This window comes from Saccopteryx bilineata, chromosome 1, assembly GCF_036850765.1.
Source record: "Saccopteryx bilineata isolate mSacBil1 chromosome 1, mSacBil1_pri_phased_curated, whole genome shotgun sequence".
Lineage (NCBI taxonomy): Eukaryota > Metazoa > Chordata > Mammalia > Chiroptera > Emballonuridae > Saccopteryx > Saccopteryx bilineata.
In genome coordinates this window covers 238,351,682-238,369,574 of record NC_089490.1, presented here as the reverse complement: position 1 = coordinate 238,369,574, position 17,893 = coordinate 238,351,682, and the positions used below count along the sequence as shown (strand labels likewise).

Here is a 17,893-nt window from a genome sequence, read left to right as displayed (position 1 = left end):
ATACTTGACCTCAACCAACACAGTCTTTAGGGATTGATGGACACTAACCAGTGCATTTGACTCTGTTCTACCATCTGTACTTTCTTGTCTTTAAGAATGCACTGACATTTTTTTAACTTACATAGACCACACAACAGAGTACAAGTATTTCAAAATATTTTTGACCATTAAAATATTCTTTAACTAATGGGCATTAAGACACCTTTTAATTTAGGGTACAACATATTCAGAGGCATACAAACTTTCCCAATTTGTAGTAGGGACATAAATTAAGTGTCCTCACCGGTTCTTTCACTGACCTATTAATTCCATTTATTTTACTTTTCTTCATATATACCCAATTAAATCATCTGTTAAGATGTGGTTATTAAATATAAGAGGATTGCTTCTAAGCTCAAGTTAATACTTAATATGGAAAAATTACTGGTAGGAAAGAGTAAAACCAATTACCAATATCATAGAGTCAAAGTGTTGAGTTTTAAATATGTATTCACTTCTTTATTTGCTATAACGACAATACTTTTCACTAGAGTCAGGTATAGAATTTAGACCTCCCATCTAGCAAAATAGCTGGTATCAGATGAAACCTCTAAGAAATAACTATTATAAACTCAATACAATTATGAGAATGAACTGATTGAGTGAGTGGATGCAAGTGGAAATTAGTGTCCCACTTTCAAGAGAAGGGAATAAAAATATATGAGATCCATAATTTCCCCCTTTCTGAGCTTAGACACGTCTCATGTCCACATGGTGCCCGAATAGTAGAGCTTGGGCAGAAAGCCCTGAGCATTTTGAGATCTGAGTTTGGGGCTGCTGGAGCATTTGCCATGTGGTAAGGAAAAGAAGTCCCTGGGAAAACTCCCAATAATCCTTCCCCTTACACCATTTACTAAATCTACATGGGCACGCATGGCATGAAAGTCTAAGCAGCTTTGTTGAATGAAATTGCTCTAAGGCGGAACCATTCAGATCATGGCCAGTGCGGATGATAGGACTTTGGAGTTCAAGGACAGCCTAGCTCATTAAATTTGTCACATGTTACTTGAATCCAGATAGATCTGTCTCAGGAGTATATATTATGACCCAGAAGTTGAGTCCAGTTTATATAGTTGATTTAAGTCAACAATTAAATAAACCAATCTTTAAAAACCACCACCACCACCACCAACAACAACAAAAACAACAACTTAAAACCAAGACTTCACAGGGTAATAGTGTTCCACAGAACTTAATTTCTGTTTTTTATTATTATGAGATGGTCAGCCACCCAGCATTGGTAAGAGAAGACAGAGCACGGGTTAAGGGAGGGAAAACCCCCCCAAAATTTATAATATTCTCAAGTCCTGGAGACAGAGAAGGTAGGGATGAGAAGAAGGGTTAGGCCATGAGTTTTATTAGGACTTTCTGAGGAGAGCAAGGCAGGCAGAGAGAACAGATTTGGATTGGCTAGTTTGGATAATGCTGGCTTGCTTGCTTTGGGCTACAGGGTAATCTCTAGGTCCTGGCATTTGGTCCTGGGATAATTAAGTTACAGAACTATTGCCTCCTGGGCTGTTGTATCCAGACAGAAGAGGTATGACTCTGGATTGGTTAGTTTTCATATCAAAGAAAGTGGCTGGTCCACCCCTCCTATGTGTAGTCATAAGTGTAAGTAAAACACTGTCCTCTGGAATCCTGTATTATTTTTTATTTTATATGTATAAAAGAGATAACTATGGCAAATCTATGTAGTATTGCTGTTGTAGCTATTGTACCTCTGTACCTTTAGGGGTTCCATTTTGACTAAGTAGATGTGCCAGCCTCTGGATCATCACTAGATAATCATTTTGCCTGCTCGTGGAAACTAAACATAGGTAAAATTAGGAAACATTAATCAGGAACACCTCTCCTTACCCCAGCCAGAAAGATTTTGTAAAATATTGAACCATCAGAAAATACAAAATAGTTATAGTAGAACTTCCTACTGAATGAAAAATTAAAAAATATATGACATTCAGAGACAACAATTAGAATCTATAATCTCTACAATGCATTCCTGCTGATGTTCAGTGGAAAATGAGACATGACTAGACATGAAAAGAAGCAGAAAATATGAACTACGTTCAGAAAACAGCTATCAAAACTATAAACCTAAACAATATGCTCAAAAATAAGAAAAATGTAATTTTAAAATGACTATGAGATATAAGTTAAAGGGTCTACAGAAAAAATTATATATAATTGGCAAAGAGTTGTTGAATTTAAGAATAGAGGTATATATTTTGAAGAAAGATCAAATGTGAATGATACATATAGATTTCTATCCTTAAAATCATTAAAATACAACATAGAGTTTAAAAAAAACATGTAAGAAAAACTATACAGAAAAAATTTTAAGAGAAATATATGATGTCATGGTTCTTACACTTTACGAGAAGTGACAGAAAAAAATATATCTGTTGGTCTGTGATTGGCTAACTACCGGTATGTATATTATAGAACATAGATAATCTACTAAAAATGGATAAATAATAACCAACAAATAATATTCAATGAAGTGCTTAAAGCATAAGACTAAGGTCAAACAATGCAAGGAAGGAGTCTAAAGAACACTAACAAATTAGAAGCAATTGGCAAATGGCATAAACAAATTCATCAAGATGTTAAATTAAAATTAACAAGGCCAATGAAAAAGAAGGTAGAACAGAATTGGGTAAAAGTGTTTCCAGAGAGAGTAATTTAACTCTAAAGCACTGACACGTTGAAAGCAAAGTGTTGAAAATGTAAACTGTCTGAACTAATCATGTCAGAGGTGAATGCTTAGGGTAAGACCAGAGACAATGAAAATCAAAAGAGAATACCAGAGTGTAATGAAAAGTGTTTCATAAAAATACAACAAGCTCAGTGATATCAAATTCAACAAGGGAACAGGAAAGAGGCAGGGAAATTGTAAGTAAGGAGAAAATATACTTTTATAACTTAGAAAAACTTTAAGAATTCCAGAAAAAATAGCTACTTGAACTAATACACAAAAACAAAAATATTTTCTTTATGTCAGAAACTAACATTGGAAAGTGCAATTTTAAAAAGAATCCTATCCTTTATAAACATTAACAAAAATCTTAAAGTATTCAGGAGTAAATTTGACAAAATAGTGTTAAGACAGTTACACAGAAAATTGCAAAACAGTACTGAGGAAAATTTAAAGACAAATACATTAAAAAGTCCATATTTGTGGATTGGAAGACTCACTATCATGAAGAGCTCCACTCTTCCTAATTAATTTATGCTTAGAATTCAGAAAAAGTCAAATGTCCTCATTTAACCAAAATAAATCACTAACAGCATAATTCAAAAATTCATCTTGAAAAAACAACACACTGGAAGAATTTTAATCCGCAATATCTAGAATGACAATAAATACTCTCTGTTTATCTCCGAGTGGAAGTGTCATAATGAGAAACACCTGGGCTGTGGGAGGAAGGGAGTCCAGAGATACAGACCACAGAGGTCACTCTCTTCTTGCGTAAGAATGACCAGTGCAGGAAAGAGAGTTTTCCCAGAAAATGGTGAGATAACAGTTGGGAGTTGGTTGAGTAAACAACATGAAACCTTGACCCGTGTCAAGGGTTCAGCCTTGGCTAGGGCTTGGCGGCAGGCCAAAAGCAGTTTCTCAAAGACAATGAAAGGGCTTTCCTCAAGGTCAGCGTGTGATTCACCGACAGGGGCCTGTGGCAGAATCCAGACTGTGCCCTTAGGTCCCCCTGTCACTCCAGCACTCTAGGATCTCCTTGGCCCAGGGCCTGAGAGGCAGTCCCGTGCATAGCGGCCTGGACCTGGGATCCAGCCCCCTCCCATTCTGCGCCTCAGTCACACTAGCACCTTTGGTAACCACTGATAAACGGGCTAAATCTCACCCTCAATAGGGACGAATCTGCCCCCAAAGCTTCAAGAGGCACAGTGGGAGTCCCACATTTTTGTTGCTTTGTTGTGGAGAACTTTGTTGTGTGTCTCAGCTTAAAAGACATACTGCCACGTGCCCCGAACCATCGGTCCCTAGCGATGAGGTAGCTAGCCCCTGGATATTTGCTGGGTTTTTCCCCACCATCTGACATGTGAATGTCTTCCAGTAAGTCTAGACTCGTTGCTCTTTCTTGCTCCCTGGGCTCAACGGGCGTAATGTCACCATGGGATGGGCCAGTGTGATTTCTGGTGGAGGGGAGAGGTGGCCGAGGTCCCTGCAGATGAAGTGATGACACGGGGCTGCAGAGCAGACGACCCCAGAGAGAGGACAGTGTGGTAGCCCTGACCACCTTGTCACCCAGAGGAAAGTGCTGTGGCTGGTCTTTCCCAACAAGGAGGGAGACAGTGAGTAGCCTTTGTCCCCTCAGGAGCTGCCTACCGCGTGTTCTCAGATGTCACAGGAGGTGGGCCAGTTTTCTCAGGCAGTGAAACATCTCTGGGGGAACAGAACGACGGTGGCCCTGTCTAGATAAACTGACGGTGCTCCCTGGTTTCTCAATCCCAGACGTGGGTTCTGCAAAAGCCAAATAGGGCAGTGGTTGGGGCTGTGGCAGAAATCCTCACTCCACACCTGTTACATCCTGGAATCCCCCCTCTGGGAAGAGAGCTTTGCTTTGCTTTATTCCTAGGGGAGGAGGGTCTGCAGGCTTTTGGTGCCGTCCCCACCCCCACAGCCCACGTGGTGCTGGTCAGGGAACCAATGCGCCGGTTCTTCCCATGCTCAGAAATGTGCCCAGTGTGCCTGGGAAAAGCCATGTACTATTTCTGCTGAAGGATGCAATTGTCCACTTGTGCAAAAGCAAAGGCAGAGGAAGCCTCAGCAGCATCGTGTCAGTGACTCTGAAGTTCACAGACTCAGGCGTGTCCCCTATAAGGTGACTCTGAGTTTCCACAAATCCCTTTCTTCTTTACTTGGCAGGAAAATACTCAGAGTTTGCCTGCTAATGCTGTTTCCATGGAAACCTGGTAAATGGGTCATGTCATGTGTGCCAGAAGACACACAGGCTCTGGTTGACAATACTCTGGGGACAGTGGGTCAGGCAGATCTTTGAGGTGTTGAGTGTTGTGATTTGTCAGATCCTGGAGGTAGATCTGCTCAAGGGCACATAGACAGGTTGTAGAAGATCATGCATTTAATCTTTTGGGGGTATATTTAGCAATAGCTAAATATAGAGGAACAAAATGAAGTAATCACTTCTTACATTTTATTGCTAACACAAGTATGACCCCGCTTGGTTTTTATGTATTTGACAAGTGATTTTATTTTCAATTTTCTCTAAAGGAAAATCTCAAAATGCTTCAGCACTTAGGGGGAAGGCATGGAGAAAGTTCAGAGAGCGGTGAGCAGAGCGAGCTCCACCCTGACGTAACTAAGTTCCGGCCTGGACGGTTCAGTAACAGGACACAGAGCATTTTGCTTTGCCACACTTTAATGAGATGCTGCTAACAAGTGATTCGTTGGTCTCTCACATTCTCATGACATCTTCCACATAATAGTTCACACAAATTCTGTTTATGAATAAACATGAGTTAAACTGTACTTGAAAAATGAAATTGTGAGAATGGGATTAATGATAAAAGAGATCTAAATGAATATGCATATTCTAACTTTAACACTGCGATATAACTACTATCTTCTTACACAAGTAGGGTACGTCACTTTCCCTTCCAGACAGCTAACTCGCATTACAGTTCGTGGTGACTCTGGACGGTAGCCATATACACACGTAAACTCAATTTCATCTTCCGTTTTGGAATAAATTTTTTTTATCATATTTCCATCTTAATGCAATATTATGTTTTCTCATCATTTCTTCTGATATTATACATGCATCTGTAGGTAAAAAAATAAACATAAGATGTTAAGTAATATACAAATATTTTTCTCAGAATTTTAGACTTTTGTGGAAAATTCTCTACACTGATGCATGAATTTATTCTCAAAACCTTTCACACCAACTCATTGAGAACCCATTCTGTAGATGTAAAACATTTTAAATGATTTCTGAGGTAAAAATGAGGTACTATGTCTAAAGTATAATAATTAAATGTAAAAGTTCATATTGTCAATAATATGAAGACCATAAGTGAAAAAATATTTTATTGCTGGTCTTGCTTAAGAATTTTTCAAACTACAATTCTTTACATATTTATATTTGATAGTCAAGAATTCAGTAGAATTGTTTTTTAATTCATCAAATGTTTATTGCAAATAGCAAAGTAGACTCATTATACTGATTTTCTCAGAATCCATGAGAATATTGAAGGACTTACCTAAGCATTTTGGGGGTTCTGACCACTTTCCATCACGATATGTTATTTTCCTACTTCCCTGAAGATCATAGTAGGCCTGGCATTGATACTCAACTGATGACCCTGGGGCATAGGCCATTGATGGGAACGTGGTAATGTCTCCATTGTCAATAGGTGGAGGGGGTCCACATTTTTTATCAGAATCTACGAATATTTTTTGATTTATTAAGAGACAAACTATCATACAGAAGACATAACACTGTACAAATCCAGCATAATCCATAATATGAAGACCCATGTTAGTCTGAAGACTGGAAGGACCCTTTGGAGAATTCTTTTTTTTTTTTTTTAATAAATTTTTATTAATGTTAATGGGATGACATTAATAATTCAGGGTACATATATTCAAAGAAAACATGTCTAGGTTATCTTGTCATTAAATTATGTTGCATACCCCTTGCCCAGAGTCAGATTGTCCTCTGTCACCCTCTATCTAGTTTTCTCTGTGCCCCTCCCCCTCCCCCTAAATCTCTCCCTCCCTCCCTCCTGCGTCCTCCTTCCCCCCACCCCTGGTAACCACCACAATCTTGTCCATGTCTCTTAGTCTCATTTTTATGTTCCACCAATGTATGGAATCATGTAGTTCTTGTTTTTTTCTGATTTACTTATTTCACTCCGTATAATGTTATCAAGATCCCACCATTTTTCTATAAATGATCTAATGTCATCATTTCTTATGGCTGAGTAGTATTCCATAGTGTATATGTGCCACATCTTCTTTATCCAATCTTCTATTGAAGGGCTTTTTGGTTGTTTCCATGTCTTGGCCACTGTGAACAGTGCTGCTATGAACATGGGGCTACATGTGTCTTTACGTATCAATGATTCTGAGGTTTTGGGGTATATACCCAGTAGAGGGATTGCTGGGTCATAAGGTAGTTCTATTTGCAGTTTTTTGAGGAACCACCATACTTTCCTCCATAGTGGTTGTACTACTTTACATTCCCACCAACAGTGTATGAGGGTTCCTTTTTCTCCACAGCCTCTCCAACATTTGTTATTACCCGTCTTGTTGATAATAGCTAATCTAACAGGGGTGAGGTGGTATCTCATTGTAGTTTTGATTTGCATTTCTCTAATAACTAATGAAGCTGAGCATCTTTTCATATATCTGTTGGCCATTTGTATTTCTTTCTGGGAGAAGTGTCTGTTCATGTCCTCTTCCCATTTTTTTATTGGATTGTTTGTTTGTTTGTTGTTGAGTTTTATGAGTTCTTTGTAAATTTTGGATATTAGGCCCTTATCTGAGCTGTCGTTTGAAAATATCAGTTCCCATTTAGTTGGCTGTCTGTTTATTTTGATATCAGTTTCTCTTGCTGGGCAAAAAGTTTTAATTCTGATGTAGTCCCATTCATTTATCTTTGCCTTCACTTCTCTTGCCATTGGAGTCAAGTTCATAAAATGTTCTTTAAAACCCAGATCCATGAGTTTAGTACCTATGTCTTCTTCTATGTACTTTATTGTTTCAGATCTTATATTTAGGTCTTTGATCCATTTTGAATTAATTTTAGTACACGGGGACAGGCTGTAGTCGAGTTTCATTCTTTTACATGTGGCTTTCCAGTTTTCCCAACACCATTTGTTGAAGAAGCTTTCTTTTCTCCATTTTGTGTTGTTGGCCCCTTTATCAAAGATTATTTGACCATATATATGTGGTTTTATTTCTGGGCTTTCTATTCTGTTCCATTGGTCTGAGTGTTTATTTTTCTGCCAATACCATGCAGTTTTGATTATTGTGGCCCTATAATATAGTTTAAAGTCAGGTATTGTAATGCCCTCAGCTTCATTCTTTTTCCTTAGGATTGCTTTGGCTATTCAAGGTTTTTTATAGTTCCATATAAATCTGATGATTTTTTGTTCCATTTCTTTAAAAAATGTCATAGGAATTTTGATGGGAATTGCATTAAATTTATATATTACTTTGGGTAATATGGCCATTTTAATTATATTTATTCTTCCTATCCAAGAACAAGGAATATTTTTCCATCTCATTGTGTCTTTTTCTATTTCTCTTAGCAATGCCTTGTAGTTTTCTTTATATAGGTCCTTTACATTCTTTGTTATGTTTATTCCTAGGTATTTTATTTTTTTTGTTGCAATCGTGAAGGGGATTATTTTTTTGAGTTCGTTTTCTAATATTTCATTGTTGGCATATAGAAAGGCTATGGACTTCTGTATGTTAATTTTGTATCCTGCGATCTTACTGTATTGGTTTATTGTTTCTAGTAATCTTTTTGTGGAGTCCTTTGGGTTTTCGATGTATAGGATCATATCATCAGCAAAAAGTGATACCTTTACTTCTTCTTTTCCGATATGAATGCCTTTTATTTCTTTGTCTTGTCTGATTGCTCTGGCCAGAACTACTAGCACCACGTTAAATAAGAGTGGAGAGAGTGGACACCCCTGTCGTGTTCCTGATTTAAGGTGGAAAGTCCTCAGTTTTACGCCATTTAATATGATGTTGGCTGATGGTTTATCATATATGGCCTTTATTATGTTGAGATATTTTCCCTCTATACCCATTTTGTTGAGAGTCTTAAACATAAAATTGTGTTGTATTTTATCAAAAGCCTTTTCTGCATCTATTGATAAGATCATGTGGTTTTTGTTCTTTGTTTTGTTGATATGGTGTATTACGTTAACTGTTTTACGTATGTTGAACCATCCTTGAGATTCTGGGATGAATCCCACTTGATCATGATGTATTATTTTTTTAATATGTTGTTGTATTCGATTTGCTAATATTTTGTTTAGTATTTTAGCATCTGTATTCATTAGAGATATTGGTCTGTAGTTTTCTTTTTTTGTGCCATCCTTGCCAGGTTTTGGTATGAGGGTTATGTTGGCCTCATAAAATGTGTTTGGAAGTATTGCTTCTTCTTCAATTTTTTGGAAGACTTTGAGTAGAATAGGAACCAAGTCTTCTTTGAATGTTTGATAGAATTCACTAGTATAACCGTCTGGGCCTGGACTTTTATTTTTGGGGAGGTTTTTAATAGTTTTTTCTATTTCCTCCCTGCTGATTGGTCTGTTTAGGCTTTCTGCTTCTTCATGACTCAGTGTAGGAAGGTTTTATTGTTCTAGGAATTTATCCATTTCTTCTAGATTGTTGTATTTGGTGGCATATAGTTTTTCATAGTATTCTACAATAATTCTTTGTATATCTATGATGTCTGTGGTGATCTCTCCTCTTTCATTTTGGATTTTATTTGAGTCCTGTGTCTTTTTTCCTTGGTGAGTCTTGCCAAGGGTTAGTCAATTTTGTTGATCTTTTCAAAGAACCAGCTCCTTGTTTTATTGATTTTTTCTATAGTTTTTCTGTTCTCTATTTCGTTTATTTCTGCTCTGATTTTTATTATCTCCTTTCTTCAGGGTTTTGGGTTGTCTTTGTTCTTCTTTTTCTAGTTCCTTAAGGTGTGAAGTTAAGTGGTTTACTTCGGCTCTCTCTTGTTTGTTCATATAGGCCTGAAGTGATATGAACTTTCCTCTTATTACTGCTTTTGCTGCATCCCAGAGATTCTGATATGTCGTATTTTCATTTTCATTTGTCTGTATATATCTTTTGATCTCTGCGCTTATTTCTTCTTTGACCCATTCATTTTTTAGAAGTATGTTGTTTAGTTTCCACAATTTTGTGGGGTTTTCCCCCTTTTTTTTACAGTTGAATTCTAGTTTCAAGGCTTTATGATCAGAGAATATGCTTGGCACAATTTCCATTTTTTTAAATTTGCTGATATTGTCTTTGTGGCCCAACATATGGTCAATTCTTGAGAATGTTCCATGTACACTAGAGAAAAATGTATACTCTGTCGCTTTGGGATGAAGCGTCCTGTAGATGTCTATCATATCCAGTTGTTCTAGTATTTCATTTAAGGCCACTATATCTTTATTGATTCTCTGTTTGGATGACCGATCTAGAGCCGTCAGCGGTGTATTGAGGTCTTCAAGTATGATTGTATTTTTGTCAGTTTTTGTTTTAAGGTCAATAAGTAGCTGTCTTATATATTTTGGTGCTCCTTGGTTTGGTGCATATATATTAAGGATTGTTATGTCTTCTTGATTCAGTGTCCCCTTAATCATTATGAAATGACCATTTTTGTCTCTGAGTACTTTTTCTGTCTTGTAGTCAGCATTATTAGATATGAGTATTGCTACATCTGCTTTTTTTTGGGTGTTGTTTGCTTGGAGTATTGTTTTCCAGCCTTTCACTTTGAATTTGTTTTTATCCTTGTTGCTTAGATGAGTTTCTTGTAGGCAGCATATAGTTGGATTTTCTTTTTTAATCCATTCTGCTACTCTGTGTCTTTTTATTGGTAAGTTTAATCCATTTACATTTAGTGTAATTATTGACACTTGTGGGTTCCCTATTGCCATTTTATAAATTGCTTTCTGTTAGTTTTGTATCTTGTTTGATTCTTCTCTTTTGTTTTTCTATCGTTTGTTTTTGTTTGTTTGTATTCCATACTTCTTTCCTCTGTTGCTACCTTTTTTAAGTCAAGTGTTTTTGTGGTGGTTTTTTCAAGGGTGGTTACCATTAAGTAATGAAAAGGGTACCTACCATATTCATTGTAGTACCCTTTCTTGTGAGTATTTCTGCGCTTCATCGTCCTTTGCTACTGTTAATCTTCATCCTTTCTCCCCTTTTTTTTTCTTTTGTTGTCACAGTTTAAGTTTGGTTTTATTGTTTTCTTGGTGGAGCTGTTACTTGTGGTTATGTTTTCTTTTGTTCTTTGAATCTGGTTGGAAAACCCCCTTTAGTATTTCCTGGAGTGGGGGCTTTCTGATGATAAATTCTCTCATCTTTTCTGTATTTGTGAATATTTTTATATCTCCTTTGTACTTGAAGGATAGCTTTGATGGGTATAGTATTCTTGGCTGAAAGTTCCTCTCTTTCAGGGCTTTAAATATTGGGGTCCACTCTCTTCTAGCTTGTAGAGTTTCTGCTGAGAAATCTGATGATAATCTAATAGGCCTTCCTTTATATGTTGTATTCTTCTTTTCCCTGGCTGCCTTGAGAATTTTTTCTTTGTCATTTGTTTGTGTCATCTTCATTATGATGTGCCTTGGAGTGGGTTTGTTGGGGTTAAGAAAACTTGGAGTTCTGTTTGCTTCTTGAACTTGAGGCTTTAGTTCTTTCCACAGGCTTGGGAAGTTCTCATCTATTATTTGTTTGAGTATATTCTCCATTCCATTTTCTTTCTCTTCTCCCTCTGATATACCTATTATTCTTATGTTATTCTTTCTGATGGAGTCAGACAATTCCTGTAGGGCTTTCTCGTTTTTTATTATTTTTGAGTCTCTTTCTTCTTCTCTCTGTTGTGCCTCAAGTTGCTTGTCTTCTATTTCACTGATCCTGTCTTCTATCTGGGCTGTTCTATTAGCTAAGCTTGTTACCTCGTTTTTCAGCTCTTGAATTGAGTTTTTCATTTCTGTTTGATTTGTTTTTATAGTTTCAATTTCCTTGGTAATATATTCTTTGTGTTTATTGAGTTGTTTTCTGATTTCCCTAAATTGCCTTTCTGTGTTTTCTTGTATATCTCTGAGTATTTTTAAGATTTCTATTTTAAATTCTCTGTCATTTGGCTCCAAGGCTTCCAAAATGTTAAATCTTTTCTCCATAGATTTTTTCACATCTATTTGTGTTACCTCTCTGTCTTTTGTATCCATAATGTTCGATTTCCTTTTTCTTATTGGCATCTGAAGGTGGTCTTGATGATAGTGTTAATTAGAATTAATAAAAAAGAAAAAGGAAAAAAAAAAAGAAAAAAAGAAAACACTCCACAAAAAAAAAGTAATAATTTATTATTTCCCCCTTTTTTCTCTCTTCTCTTCCCCTCCTCTCACCTCCTTAGGGAAATATCGTGATGACCTGTGAATTATATTATGCTAAATGGAACAAAAACTGCCTATAATGGAGGGCCTGATTTGGGGTGAAGAGTTCAAGGGGCAAAAAAGGGAGTAGGGACCTACTAAATACAAAAAAAAAAAAAAAAAAAGGGGGGAGAAAATCTTAGACAAGCATAAAATGATTTGCTTGTAAGTGATGGTCGACTAAGAGATATAATGAGAGGGATGAGAGGGAAACAGAAAAAAGGAGAGAAAAAACAATAATTAAAGAAGAAAAAAATAAAAATAATAAGTAAAAATCTGTTGTATTAAGTGGAGCGAAGACTAAATACAATGGAGACTTTGGGTTGGGAGGAATGCTAGTGAGTTAAAAAGCAATGTAAAAAGTGCCCAAAATGCCACAAAAACAAACAAATAAAGGAAAACCAAGAACAAAAGCAGAAGAAGAAAAAAAAAGAACAACAACAACAAAAAAACCCCCACAAAAACTTGAGTCCCAAATTAAATAATTTGTTCATGATTGAGGCTTAAATGGGAGGAAAAGTAAAAGGAGAAAAGAAGAAATGAATAGAAAAGAAAAAATAAGAGTAAGAGAGAAATGAAGGAAGAAAAAAAGGAAAGGAAAAAAAAACAAAAGGGGAGAGAGTGAGAGTTAAGGGTTTTGGAGTGTAACCCTAAAGGAGAATTAGGATGAAGAAAAGAAATAAAATGTAACACTCATGGGTAGTGTAGTTCAAGAAAAGGGTAGCATAAGATGGGCAGAGAGTAAAAGGACCGAGGTGGAAGAAATAGAAATAATAATAAAGGCAATAAGATAGAAGAAAGAAACAACAACAACAAAGAATTAGTGGAACAAGTTATAAAGTCTGTGGATTTTTCTTGATTTTGAGAGGTTAACTTCTTCCTTTTTTCTTTTCTCTCCCTCTTCCTGGTCGGTGACTCTGTACCCCAGGTTCTGCCCCTGTGTCACTCTTAGGTAGGAATTTGCAGTTGATGGTATTCTATGGCAATGTCATATAATTGGCTTTAGTCTCGCTGGTAGTCAAGGCTTGTTGGTGTTTGCAGAGTCCAACAATGAGAGAGTTTGCTTTCCTGGAGTCTCTTTCCTAGTCTCCCCTTCCTGAATTAGCAGCCTGGTGATCCAGCTATGAGGCTGCCACTGCTTCTGTCTGGGGAGTAAGAGGCTCAAAGAGCTGGGAAATCCCCACTCTATCCTCACTCAGCGCAAGGCTCTGGCAGTCAGAGCCTCCAGCGTAATCAGGTGGGGCTGGGAGTCAATTGTTGTCAAGGTGACTGTTCAGCGCCTATCATTCAGTTGGACCACTCAACCCAGGCTTTCCACACTTGGTAGCCTGTTTTGGCTGGGAAGAAGAAGCACTAGTCGCTGTTTGCTTTATGGATCTTAATATCTGCCAAGTCCCTCTTGTTAGGTATATCCCTGAATATGGAGGCTCTGTCAATCAGAAGTTGCCCCCGCCCATTTAGCGAAAGGCACTGAAAAATATCATGCCTCTTGTCTTGGATCGCTGAACTGGGAGAGATCTTATCAATTAGAGTCCCGTGGGTGCGCAGATTTCGTGGGTTAAGCTAATTTCAGTGATTGGATCTGCAGCTGTGCTCCAGAAAGTATTTCAGGCTGCCTGCCGCGCCCCTCACCCCAGCGCTTGATTGTTAGCTTGAATGGCTGGGTGAGGTTCCCCACCCATGGAGAGAATCTCCTGACTAGGAAAGACAGCCTTGGCGCCCCTCCCGGACTGCGGCTCGGGGGAGCGCGCGTGGTTTCTCAGCACGCCAGTGGATGGGGACCGCGGCACAGGGCGCGTGCATGGTTTCTCCGCACGCCAGTGGCCGGGGACCGCGGCACGGGGCGTGCGCGCGGTTTCTTAGGGTATGCTGGGGCGGCCGCCAGTGCCCAGGCTGCCGTCCCCGAGTGTGGGCGGGCAGCTGCACGTGTGGGTTGACTCACCACAGGTGTACTCCCTCCTCGGCAACAGTCTTTTTGCTTTCAGTGTGTGTGTGGAACTCCGGAATGCTCCGAGGATAAATTTTTCTGTTTCTAGTTGATAAATTTATTGAGATTTTGGGGAGATCTGTTGGACGCGCTGCTCACGGCGCCATTTCCGTGACATCACTCTCAAATTCTCTCCTATAGTGTGATTTTCTCCAGTTTTAGTGATGAATAAAGAAATTTGATAACTAGCCTCAAGAACACGATTATTAGTTGAAGTATGAGCAGTAAATAGAGACGTTAATGTTGTTCTTTTTTCAAAATTTTTCTTTAAAGTTTTAAAGTAACTCAAATCTGAATTAATATGAGCACTATGTTTCACCTTCAAATGCACCTCAAGACGACCTCGTTTCATTGATTTGTTGGTCAAGCATTGCTGGCATAAAAGACAAAAGGGAATCCATTCATCGTGATCAGCGGGTATGAACCCAAATTTTAAATATTCCTCCGAATATTGACGAGTTTTTTTCTTGCTTGCACCACTCATTTTACTATGGGCTATAAGAAATAAAAATAAGATCAATTAAAAACTAATATTAAAATATGTGTTAAAATATATTCAATGTGACATAGAGTAAACATATACTAAAAATTCATATTTATTTAAATGTATATAACACATTTACTACACTACCACCGCAAATCAAAAGGTATCTATATTTTTTCCACTTGACAAAATTTTCTGGAAAGTTATGCTTCTAAAATTAAAATTGTCGTGCATGCACTATTATAGCCCCAATAATATTTATAAAGTATTATTGCTTTCTAGCCCCGATGCAAGAAGTACTTAATAAAGAGTTTAATATTGATAAAAATAAAATCAAATACTTACCAATTATATCTATACAATATATATATGTATATTTATTAAATCAACGAGCTTTTACAACAGTTTTGACTGACACTTTTTTCAAATTAACACCAACTGAATGATGTGAAACACTACAGAAGTTGCGCCAATTAGGTGAGAATAACTGCATTGTTTAGCAAGTTTTTAAAACGTCCGGGGTTCCCCGCGGCAGACGGCATGCTCTGCGGTGAACCCAGGACAAAGTTTACTTGATGACACCAATCACCCAGTTGATATTTTGGTCTGTCAAACGAAATTATACTTAATAATTATTTACTGCAATTATTTAAGAATTGCATTTTTTGTTAAATTTGGCACCGATATCTAGCATTGTATTTAAATGGCCCGGGGGGAAAGAGTTAAAGTCGTGTCGAGTCCATTTTCAAATTGTCCCCCTTAACTATCGAATTGCCCCCCTGTGGGGCGTGGGCTCCACGTTGGGAAACACCGCTCTAGCCCGATGCTGTGTGATTTCTCCAGGTAACCCACCCCCTACATCCCATTCGCTGAATACGCAGACTGAGTCACCACAGTGATGACGGGGTATGTACTCACTGAGACACTGTGGTGTTGGGGACCATCCTTCCTCCGTACAAGTTATTCGAGTCCAGAGTGACTGTGAGGGAGACACGAAGCTGTAATCACAGGAATAGTAGAAATATTTTCCCAGCACAACTGGGAAGCTTTGTTTATATTTGTTTTCCTCATATATGTTTCCATGTTTTATTTCTAGAAAACCACAAGTTCTTCCTGAAGAAACAAAAAGATAGTATCTCACATGTATGAATAATTCTTTTTTGTTGGAAGAATCCCAGGGATGAATTTATTATTCTGGTTACCTTTCTCCACAGGTATTAGAAATTGGGGAATTGGGGTAATCTGTAATTAAGAGATCAAGGGATTGGGGGAGCTCAGGATGCGTAAGGTTTTAGTTCTTTAGAAGGATTTCCAAGATTAAAATCCCACGGGAAAATGTGAATGCTGAGGGAGAGAAAGAAAGTGGTTGAAGCCAGGACACCTCCCCAATCTGAGACACTCGCTGTGGGACGGTCGGGCTGCCTCTAGCTCTCCATTCATGTCTTGTGCCGCTGCGTCCTGTGTCGCCTGAACATGGACCCTCAGAAATATTGGCCCAGCAACAAGTTGCCTGGCACATGTGTGTGAACAGATATGTGTATGTCAATTCCTCTCGCTGGGACATTTTCAATGAAGCAGTAAAGAGACCTTCATAAAGTGAAAAAGGTCAGCAACCCCAGTATAAACCAAGAAAGAATTACTAAATTCTGTCTTTTTGCTGTGAAACCCAGAAAATGAGATTAAATATACTTTATTATATTTTCCCTTTCATTTAATTTAAGAAAATCTTCCCATAAAGTTATTCTCTATTGTGATGTCACAACACAAATATTCTTACTTGTTGATTCATTTAAAAAAATAGACACGTGATACTAGATACGACATGATGTTACAGTTCAGAGGCGAGCTGAGTGTTCAGCTTGGTCTTCAACTTACCTTGTCCATGAGCCCAGAACACACACAAGGTGAGAATGACAGTGGTCAGTAACAGCATGTTGGTGTCCCCTGAGTTATATTAACTCAGGTGTTCCAGAGGTGCTGTTTGAGGCTTCAAGGCAGCTTCAGGAGGAGGTATCCAGTGTGACTCTGACTATAAGTGCACTATCAGGAAGCTCGTTTATTCAGGTCACTCAGTAAATATCAAAGTTCAGAGAGTTTTGCAGTAACTTACATGAATGATTTCCCATATCTTGACCTCATTCCTGATATGTGAAAGGCAGAAACCACGTGCCAAACTGAAAACACAAGGCTAGTGTTTTTCAAAAGAAACATTTATTTTAAAAGCACCTGAGTGCAAGCAGACTGAGACCAGCAAAGGGTGTCAGCCCGAACTGCAGGAAGTGGGTATCTGATACAGGGGTTGCTGCAGGCATTTGCTGACATGGGGTTGTCTGCACCTGGACACACGCAGATTAGCATATCTTGCATTGTTGCCTTTGGTCACAGAATGCCTCCCTTTCACAACCCTCTGGTCTCTTTCAATGGCATTGTCCCAAGGACATTTCTCAGAAACTGCCCAGAGTGGAGGGAGTTGCTTAAGGAGAGGCGGAGGTTGGGAGAGGGAGATGCTTAATGAAGAAGTTGCCCTACTGGGAAGTTGGGTGAGGGGAATTTGGATTTTAAAGGGGCTCTGGATTTAAAGGAGCCCTTAACCCAAATCTAGCTATATGTATTTCTGCAACTTTCCGAATGCACAGCAATAGACTGGCACCAAAAGTCATGTTAAATACTAATTTAAAAATTAAACATGTCTTTGACAGTGAGTGAGGTTTTTTCTGAACCGAGGTTTGTACAGGAATAACTCTGAGTCCAGCTCACTGTAATTTTCTTGTCCTTTATTTTCCCTCAGTCAACACAGTCCTTAGGAGTCTATGTACATCAAGCAGTGTGTCAGGACCCTGCTCCACCCTCTGGACTTCTCTGCCTGTAGGTAAGTACAGACTTCTTTAACAAATGCGCAAAATGTCACACCCCAACAGAACAAGTGTCTCAGCACACTCTGAAGTGTTCTGAGGCACCTCTTTCCTGAGGGTAGAGGATAGATATTCCGAGGCGAACAGTGGAGAACACGGGAACTGGAAAGTCTAACCTGAATCAAGAGGTCATCTGGCTGATATCTTCTGCTCAGATACATACTGGAGACTGGTGATCAGACAGGGTTTCTGTTTGTTGGGGACTCTAACCTGTTTTCATATGCCTCTGGAATGAGTTCCAAGAAAATGAAAATTAAGTTCCTGTATTTACTTAGCCTCTGATCAATTGTTCCATGAGCAGATAATTTAAGATTTACAAGC

The 17,893-nt window shown here is 38.3% G+C and overlaps 1 protein-coding gene across 1 annotated transcript in view; it reads right to left on the bottom strand.

Annotated features, from left to right (window-relative positions):
• Positions 1-5,343: 5,343 nt before the first annotated feature.
• Positions 5,344-17,893, bottom strand: part of LOC136319483 (complement factor H-like) — a 55,657-nt gene continuing 43,107 nt past the window's right edge. The window contains 3 exon segments of the mRNA XM_066252731.1: positions 5,344-5,773; positions 5,775-5,839; positions 6,280-6,462. Coding sequence (XP_066108828.1) covers positions 5,636-5,773; positions 5,775-5,839; positions 6,280-6,462 — 386 coding nt within the window. The 3' untranslated portion in view covers positions 5,344-5,635.